The sequence below is a fragment of the Megalobrama amblycephala genome, linkage group LG2, assembly GCF_018812025.1.
Source record: "Megalobrama amblycephala isolate DHTTF-2021 linkage group LG2, ASM1881202v1, whole genome shotgun sequence".
NCBI lineage: Eukaryota > Metazoa > Chordata > Actinopteri > Cypriniformes > Xenocyprididae > Megalobrama > Megalobrama amblycephala.
In genome coordinates this window covers 46,338,629-46,348,655 of record NC_063045.1, presented here as the reverse complement: position 1 = coordinate 46,348,655, position 10,027 = coordinate 46,338,629, and the positions used below count along the sequence as shown (strand labels likewise).

General features: G+C 38.3%; 1 protein-coding gene across 11 annotated transcripts in view; it reads right to left on the bottom strand.

The window, feature by feature from the left end:
• Positions 1 to 411: 411 nt before the first annotated feature.
• The window catches only part of synj1 (synaptojanin 1), a 32,613-nt gene continuing 22,997 nt past the window's right edge, over positions 412 to 10,027 (bottom strand). For 3 of the 11 annotated variants that reach the window (XM_048179147.1, XM_048179162.1, XM_048179156.1), the window contains 8 exons: positions 9,527 to 9,565; positions 9,206 to 9,337; positions 8,982 to 9,014; positions 8,165 to 8,203; positions 7,772 to 7,818; positions 7,504 to 7,687; positions 6,355 to 6,629; positions 412 to 3,915 (listed from right to left, as the gene is read on the bottom strand). In XM_048179147.1, the coding sequence (XP_048035104.1) occupies positions 3,013 to 3,915; positions 6,355 to 6,629; positions 7,504 to 7,687; positions 7,772 to 7,818; positions 8,165 to 8,203; positions 8,982 to 9,014; positions 9,206 to 9,337; positions 9,527 to 9,565 (1,652 nt within the window). In that variant the 3' untranslated portion in view covers positions 412 to 3,012. Of the gene's footprint in view, positions 3,916 to 5,777; positions 5,802 to 6,354; positions 6,630 to 7,503; positions 7,688 to 7,771; positions 7,819 to 8,164; positions 8,204 to 8,981; positions 9,015 to 9,205; positions 9,338 to 9,526; positions 9,566 to 10,027 lie in introns of all 11 variants that reach the window. The other 8 variants (XM_048179173.1, XM_048179179.1, XM_048179193.1 and 5 more) reach the window with 7 other exon arrangements.

The following is a 10,027-nucleotide window of genomic DNA, read 5'->3' as shown; positions in this document are numbered from 1 at the left end:
ACATACTATAGTATTAGTATATAGTAGTATAATTAGTAATAATAATTAGTATAAATAATAAATAATATAGAATAAATAACTGGCCTAAAACACATAAAAAGGATATTTTCTTTTAACAAACGGTCAGTGAAAGGTGATTAACCAACAGAAAACACTGAACATTAACCTCTGGAGGTCAAACTAAATATAGCATGAGCTTGATTTTTTAAATGCATATTTGAATTGTTGCAACTTTGTTTATGTACAGGTTAAAAACTTGTTTTGTGTGTATTTAACCAACGTTACATAAACATTCAAATTAAAAAATAAATACAATATTATTGTAATGCTTTTATAAATAGCTGTTTTCTTTTTAAATATTTTGTCATATGTAATAAGATTTGTTGCAGCCAATAATAAATACCATTACGATTCATGTTGAATTACATTTATTATTGCATACATACAACATCAATTGCTCCATACATAAATGTGCAGTTTTGGTATGCACTTAAATTACAGATCGAGTACTCGTTACTGAATTGCAGTTTTGGGGTTTGTGAATACATACATATAAGGTTAATACCACAGACTTTTGTTCACTACTGGGCTAAAAGCTACATAGGAGAGTTAACTTCACAAAAGGAGTTAATTAATTCCTATAAAACCTTTTTTGTTTTTAATAACTGGCAATGTCAAGATTCAATGCTTTCATAACATACAGAACACCTGAACAAATAACTTCTAATGCCTTTGAATGTTAAGTGGTTACACTGTGTTTACCAGTCATCAAAATAAATATATATATATATATATATAGTATATTTTCCATAACCTGATACTTGTTTGTATTCTGGAGATGTTCACAGTTAGTGCTTTGGAATGCATTTTGGAATGGTTTTCTCATGCATTAGTACACATAATCTTGCTGGCTAGCATTCTTCTGACCCCTTCCTCAACCAAACCCCAAATAGAGACAAACTTTTCAGTGCTTTTCAGGTTCAAAAATATATCTGTAAGCTCAAAGCCAAAATATGTTGCTCAACACATCCCAGGCGAACATTTGAACAACTACGCAGATGTTAAATTTGTACCTAAAATGTAAACAAGGAACAAAAGTACAAGTAAAATACTGCTTTCCTGAAATACCTACACTTTAACCAAGAATGAATCATTTCATTATGCCCTCGAGGGACATTAAAAAACCTGCATAATATGAGTAAAATTACTGCACACATAAAATCAGTGCCCGAAGGCTGATCATTCACCCATAATGCATCATTACACAGTCTGGAATGCTATGGAATCAACAAAAACAACTGAGGCTGAACCATTAATCCAATAAAAACCCATCAAACACATTTGAACTTCTCCAAAATGTCTAAGGCATTATTAAACAACATAGGATGGTAGCTTTAAATGTTATGGTATTCATAATCCTTCTGTGTGTTCATTTAACAGTTTGCTTTCCCCCTCAAGATTATACCATACTTGATACCATAACAAATATATTTCTCTAAAACAGTCTGAAGACATAATGCTATAATGACTCGTACTCGAGATATCGGAGTCCCTCAACATGACGACGCAAACACTCAAGCGCACTCGCACAAACAGCTAAAGTACAAGAACCAGACGTCACGCTCCAAAATACAGCACAGTATTCCTCCACATAACAATAAATAGATTTATCAACAACCTGTTCATCGAAATTAAAAAATATTTCATTGAGCGAATAAGTACACATTGCACAAAAGAAAGCATGACCAACAACCTGAAGGAGGAACCCACCAAATCAAACACGCACACACTACACATTTGTTAAATACAGCAGTTCTGTTGTGAGCTTTGGATCAGATGAAACTGAAAGCACATGTATATACAGTGTCGATGAATGAGAGGGCCACTGTGACCCTCATACGCCCTCTCCACACAAATGTAACATCTCAAACTTTGTGTTTGAAAGCCTAGAGGACAAAGCTCTTCAGTGCACTTTAGATATGGCATGTATATGCTGCAAATATAAACACAATTCAGAACTACTTTACATTTTTCCTCACTAGGAAGACATATAATCACTATGAATATGTATAGAAGATATATTTTGACAAGCTAAGCACATTGGCCGTGCTAGAGGATGCACGGGGATGGGAGGGGGGTCTTTTGCGTGAACACCCAGAAAAATTAGACCCTGGATTTGAGTATGCAGTAAAGCACAGCAACTGTACTGCGCACACCAGTCTGAATCTAAACATAGGCAATAGAAACTGGTGAAAGATACATTCATAAGATAAACAACGAAAAATATCTTGGCTCACTGTTAAGCCCATTTATCGGATATGACGGCGTAGAACAGGTTGGACAAAGCCAGGCATTTTAAATCTGTGCATTTGATAATAAGTTTTTCTTATTTGCAGAATAAAGGGATATTTCACCAAATAATTAAAGATCTATCATCATTTACTCACCTTATGTCGTTACAAAGCTGTTTGACTTGCTTTCTTCTGTGGAACGTATTTTGAAGAATGTTTTAACGGGTTTTGTGCGTATAATGGAAGTCAATGGGGTCCAAAACAACCCCATTGAGATCCACTGAATGGGGAAAAAAAAAAAAACATTTTCAAAATATCGTCTTTTGCGTTCTGACATCCGGGTGAGTAAATAATGAAATTGAAAACGCAACAAGATATATAATTTAATATTTGTACATTTTTTACATCTGATTATGTAGCTTGACGCTGAATGATTTGCGGTCTAAATGTGTAATATCTGGCCATTTAAGTGTAAAATTTTACACAAATATGTGTGTACATGTCTATGCAGGTTCTCTGCCCATTATTTTAAAATCTAAAAAAAAACATACTGTGCTAAACATACTTGATTTCTTCTTGGTTTCCTGTCCGAGTTGGGCTCAGAAACAGCTGGATTCATTTATTTCGGACAAACAAGTCAATACCACCACCTCACTTTTATACAAACCATAGATACACAATAATATTTTCTCCATATTTTACATACATGTTCTCCGCTGTATCATCTCTCTGTAAATTCGTTTCTGGAAGGGATGTGGGCATTTTTGATGCTGGTATTAGTCCTGGTTGAGATTGGAGGGGGGATTGTGGGGAACGCAGAGGTGGGAAGCGACGTCCAGTTACTGTCCATGTCAAAGCTTGAGCTGGGGAAGCTGCTCTGGGGTTGTGGGAAGGAAAGGGATGAGGCTGCGGGTATAAGTGGCGCGCCGGTCCCAACTGCAGATGGAGCCTTTGCTGAAAGGAAGTCAAAGCCCGAGCTGGGGAAGCTGCCCTGGGGTTGTGGGAAGGGAAGGGATGAGGCTGCGGGTATAAGTGGTGAGCCGGTCCTAACTGCGGATGGAGCATTTCTTGAAAGGAAGTCTGAATCGTCATCAAAGGTGACCCACTTTTGGGTCTGTTTGGTTGGGGCTGCTGCTGTAGCAGGAACTAAGGATTGTTGTCTGGAGAAAGATGGTGGAAGAGTGGAACTGTGAACCACAGTCGACATGGCCCTGTTCAGGCCAGGCTTGGCCGCTTGGGCCTGCTGATGGGTGAAGAAATCGGGTGTGAGTGATCGGGGAGGGGAGGACAGCAGGTTGCCGGTGAAAGGGTTGGTGCTGTTGGGTCTGGGTTGAGCATCTGCGAGGAACGGATTGGGGGATGCACGGAGGGTCTCCTGGGATTTGCTGCGTGAGGTAATGGGTGGAGGCAGGAGACATGGAGCGTTGCTGGTGTCCGGAGACGAGAACAGGGAGAGGGAGCTGGGTAACGTAGAGGAAGAAGAAGAGGAGGGGGTGGATGAGGATGAAGAGCGAGGGAGAGAAGCGGAGAACGATGCGTTCTGGAAGAGGGACTGGTTGTTAAGCATGTCGAAGGGGTCTAGTTTCCATTGTGCTTCTCTTTGGACTCCATTCATATCCTTGGCCTAGGGGAAAGAAAAACACAGAAATCAAACTTATGACGTGATGAGAAGCTAGAACATATTGGAGTTTTAAAGTCAACATGAAATCAGATTTAAATATATTGGGAAAAATTGACTGTTTTTGTAATCTTCTTTAACCCTCCTAAGTTTAAAAAAAGGTCACGCCTTGGCTGTTTGAACAGTAAAGGCCCATTCATACCAAGAACAATAACTATAAAGAGAACTATAACGATAACTATATTTGCATCCACACCAACGAACACTAATAGTTTGTTTATTCTAAGCTCAAGCGCTGTGGTTTCAAAGTGTGTACATGTTTTTGTTGCATTTACATGCTTTTAACAAGCAGATGTCCTCAGCATGCTATGTTTCGAGTGGATAGCTAGTGTAATCGATCTAATCTAACTGAATGTAGCTGACAAAGTCAATATAGTGGAATAAAAACGCCTAGTCTTTTTCACTTTAACTTCAAAGGAAGCAAGACAATGTTGTTGAAACTAGAGCTGGATACCTGAGGTAATTTTATGTTACACACTGTTTGCTAGCCTGGCATAACGATCTCATCGTTAATCCTTCTCACCATTTATTCTGAGCGTATGACTGATTGTTTCCATATATCAGTTTTCTTTAAAGTATCCTTGAAAAGGGTGTTTGCGATTAACTTCTCCACAATGTCGTCTGCCATTTTAAATGCATGAGCCCTTAAAATATTCTGATTTATTGTTGAACAGCTGGAAAAAAATAGTTCTAAAAGTGATTCCAATGATATTGTTTTTCTATATCGTTATTGTTATAGTTTGTCATGTCATGTGGACAGTGCTATTCTTTTATATTCAGAACAATTTTTTAGAACTATATCTTTATCGTTATCGTTATAGTTATCGTTCTTGGTGTGAACAGGCTTTAAGAATTAATTTCTTTGTGCGTTTTATGAAATGTCATAACATTAACTTCACTGTAATAGTAACAATAACTTTGAATTTAGATTTTTTAGATCTCATTTACCCCTCCTAAGCTGCTAAATAATAGGCCCCTTTTGGCGGTTGGGGGTCATTTATGACCCAGAACAGTAAAAATGTTTTAAATGATATAACTCTAATTTCCCTCAAGTAATAACAATAAAACTATGCACTTATTTTAGGTTATTTAGATAGTAATTCAGTAAATTAGTACCAAACTACTGAAATCACTTAAATATCCTGTTTCATTGTTACAGATGTAAAAAGAGTTGAAAACCTATGTTGTTTCATGTTGACTTTTAATTTTAAACAATGTGTTTGTTACAAGTTTTGATAAAAATCATGATGACTTGTTGGTTAAAACATAAATGGTGCAATGACAGACCTTAATATAAATCAAAAACTAAAAGATCTGAATACAGTTTATTAAACTGTATTATATATATATATATATATAAAAAACAGCATTATAAAACATCAAAAACACAAATATGATTAGTGTGCAAGTCTACTAGAGCCAAAGTGAGGCTATTTACTTGCTTTTCCTTGTCCAAGAAACATAGAAAACAATTATAACAGATACCACAGATTAAAACAAACAATACCCACAACAAATACTGGATGACACTTTCCTTGAACCCCCTGTTAGAACAACTCGATAAACCTCATAACCAGGTCATTTTTTTTCTCTAAGTAGCTATATACAATATTATCAAGGGGTTCAAGTTAAGTTTTACAATATAATTATCTGAATTTCAAAATAAAAAAGGTCAAATTAAAGATGGAAAGGGGAAAAAACAACTATAACATGGAGGATCCTATGTGTATGAGAACCCAATACATCGTGACTACAGGCTATGGTGCCATGAAGACAACGTAAATACTAGAAATTACTTAATCCAGTACCTGTCAACCTGAGGATTGCTCCTGCTAGTGAAAGAGAGAGACACATGCATCAAGAAGAGCGAAACATGACTATGAGAACCACCTGGACAAAGTCGTTATTACTAGAAAAGTAAAAAAGAAAGAGGCCCCTAAAGCAGGTTATTGACCCCAGGATGGGATCTTAAGGGTCCTGAGAAAAGAAAACATAATATCCTCACAATAAAGTTACAGCACCATATATATATATTTGAACAGCACAAAGTTTTGACCGATCAGATATTCATCAGGCACATTGGTTCATTAGTGCCTGATGAAGACTAGATCGGTTGAAACGTTGCGCTGTAAGTAAATAAATAAATAAATATAGTATGGACCTGTAACTTCAGTGTGCGGACATTATTTTTTCTTTTCTATTTATCGTTATCTGTTTTGTCCTGCACCTGAGGCCAACTTGGGTTTAGGGTGTGCACACCTTTATGTAATTTTTTAATCTTGTGGGTCCTTGCCTCTTTGAAAGAGTGTTGATCTTTATCACAATTAAATATAGGGCTTGTGATCTTGACATCTATGTAAGAGTGAGCAGAGAAAGAGGACTAACCTGGGTTGTAGGGGGAGGAGCAGACTCAGGTGGCAGTGTGTGAGAGGACCGGCTCCGGGGTGGAGGCTTGGGAGATGCCAGTCCGGACTGAGGGGCGGCAGCGACTCCAGCAGACACTTGGGAGGCCGGCTGAGGCATCAGAGGGGCAGGAAAGGTGGGCTGCATTGGTGGAGGGAGCTGAGCTTGGACAGGAGGCTGCACTGGTGACATAGACTGAGGTTGCATGGGTGATATCATCTGAGGTCTCATGGGACCTGGCAGTGTGGGGGGTGGACCTGAAAGACAGACATACAGCGTTAGTAGAAGGTTAAAAATTGGTACACATACATAATATTTATCTCAATCTTATATAAAATCACATATAAATGTATGGTTTTTTTCAGATCTTTCGATCTAATGGACAAAATAAGCTTGTGCAATTTACATATGAACGCTACCGGAGACAACAGAAAAACATACAGCAAGCATCAGCTTTCGTTTCTGCTCTGACAGCAGCAAGCCTGGCCAAACACGGTGAGTGTGTATTAGAAATCAGGAATGGTGAGAGAACATTGTGCTTGGTATGTTTTTGTCTTCAAACCAAACTTGGGTCTTCAGCCAACAAAGTTTAAATCCCGTCTGGCTAGTGCGCTTCCCATAATGTTTATGTTTGGTCAGCAGACGGAGAGTAGGCGGTCTTTAGTGGCTGTTCGAACACATTCGACCACATGAACGTCTACACTACGAAAGCAATCCGGTCGAATGCGTTTTTGACTACCTCTGGAAGTGGTCGAAAGTGGACAAACTCAAAACGTTTTACACCCCGTTTACACCTGTATTAAGTGTCACTTGTGATCTGATCGACCAATACGGATCCAGTTGTAAACAGGGCCAAAGAGTCTGAAAATGGTTAGAAGATTTAAGTCTCTCTAAACCCCTCCTTTCCGACAGCCTACTCCGCTCTGATTGGTCAGACGGCCTAGTCTGTTGTGATTAGTCTACTGACTAAACTAAATGCCTATTACCACATCTGAATTTCATCTCCGGAGGCTTCCTCAGCGCTTGATCCACAGTGATACAAACAGTAATGATGGCATCCGTTTTCGGTATCAATTCCAGTGCGAGAAAATAAAAGTAAAATTAAAATGTAATTGGAAGTGTTTAACGAACCCAGAGGCAGCTCGGATGGCTTGCTTTGGGGTTCAGGAGTGGGTCTTGGTGCTCCGGGGTGATTATCAAGTGAAGGTCGGGGGGCCCCAGGATGCACTTCTATGGGTCTGGGGGCCCCGGGATGAGCAGGAGGAGGTGGTCTTGCCTGAGGAGGGACACTGATAACTCCTGCTCGAGGTGGGATCTGAAGCAAAATCATAAAATTTAACATGATATACATCTTATTTTTTTCTCTTTTAATAATATTCATGTCATTTAGCCCACTCACCGGCCTTGGGGCGCCTCCAGGGGCTGTTCCAGTTGCTTGACCTCGACCTGAAAAACAGCCAATGGCATAATCAAACATTCAGTAATAGTTATAAGAAAAATGTTTGTGAAAGTATCAGAAATCTATATTTTGAACTTCATGTCTAATTCAAATGCCAGTCAATTTTTTTTATTCTACAAACTTGACAATGGAAGAAGAGTATATTTAAACAGATGCCTTAAAAAAAACCCTGGAAAATGTCAGATCAGCGCTCCTTTCAAGAACATCAACTAACTTCTTTAGCCCTATTTTGTGTTGAAACTAGCCTGAGGCTTACAATATCATGGCATGAGGGAGGCTCAAATATGTCCGTCAATGATTAATGTTATTTTGATGAGTGAGACAAGAACTCACCAGCTGCATCTGCACGTGCTAACGCTGGGCTTTTTTGTCCTTTTGTCAGCATGAGGGGAAAAATTATTAAAAAATTCGAAATTATTCAAAATGTGTTTTGTAGCACGTTACAGCCTTCATCTAGGGGGAAAATATATCTGACCAACAGACTCCTTACCTGATGGAGAGATAATTTATTTATTTCTCAAATACAAAAGCTAATTCACCTAATTCAACCCAGCACTTCACACTTGAAAACTAAATCAAAATCATTGGAACAACTGAGACTTCATGCACTGCATCATGGCAAGATGGTTGACTTGAACACCCCTGCCCCACATTAATTAGTCTATTTCTGTTAGCAAGTGCAGGAGGTCTCAACTAACAAGGAGGTCACCATACACAAGGACAGACACTGCAAGAATCCTCTAAAATCTAAATTTCTTTCAGAAATTACCTTCATAATCAGTCAGATCAAACTCTAGATTGAGAGGCTCAGCAAAGCCTTTGAAAGAAAATTCAAAGTTGTTTCCAAAAACAATTCCATCATGAAAAAAAAATACAGTTGCAAAAACATTTACAGTGCAAACCTGATACAAACCACAAAAAGCCAAAATTGCAATAAGGCTCAGGGAAAGCATATGAAACACTACCAAACAGAACACAGAACCACATCATCGTGCATTACATTCGAAAAGGTTAGCCAGACACTTTTAACATCTAGGCCCACCCTAATTTATTATCAGGTGCAACTAACCAAATCACAAACAAGTCAATAAACAGCAATATGCCAATATTCACTTGCGAATACACAGTGCTGGTTCATGTACAGCATTACCTGCTGAATCTTTCCTAACAGGTGTAGGACCTCCTTTAGAAACATCATTGTAAAATGTCAATGAAATCAAAAAACAAGTGAAAACATTTAAAGGTGTTAACACATTTGTTTGGGCATTTCAATCCCATGTGAAATTTGCGTCATTTGGGTTTTGACTTCAGGTGAGAACAGATTGGAAAATTTTCATGCCTGTGTAAACGTTTACAAAGAATTCATAGCTGTACCTGAGGGTGGTGGTGGGCGCTGTGGAGGTGCAGGTCGGGCTGGTGGGGCATTGGGACGTGGAGGAGGGGGGCGTTTTGGCTCTAGCCCCTGCGATGAAGGAGCTCCAGCTGGCTGACCATCTACCGGAGAACCTGAGCAAAGAGAAAAAGAAAAAAACACCCCATTATTACAAGCGTCAAAACAACAGCCTGGAGGGATTTAGGTCAGCTCACAGCACTGCAAACCACACTGAAGCATTGAGACACACAAATTCACACACTCTAAGAGCTCAGAAACCATTGAAGCACGTCAGCAACACCTCTGCAAACAGCACTCTTTACCTGCCAGTTCCCTTCTAATGGATGCTGGGCTTAATCCTCCTTTTCGCAGTGTAAAAACAAAGGAAAATTAATGTAGTAGATTTTTTGTACAATTATATAGATTTAAACCTACTATGGTGTTCTGGAAGGGAATTTAATTATTAAAATATAGTTTTTGCTTTTCTACTTTCCTGGAAGTTACATAGTTTGGGGTCTGTGAGATTTTTTTTTAAATGTTTTTGAAACAAGTCTCTTATGATTACTCCAGTCTTCAGTGTCACACGATCCTTCAGAAATCCTTCTAATATGCTGATTTTGGGCTCAAAAAACATTTCTTATTATTATCAATGCTGAAAACAGTTGTGCTGCTTATTTTTTGTGTGGAAACTGTAATACATTCTTTGATGAATAGAAAGTTCAGAAGAACAGCATTTATTTCATAACGATATAAATTTATTTACTGTCAGCTTTGATCAATTTAATGCATCCTTTGTGAATAAAATTATTAATTTGTTTTTTGAA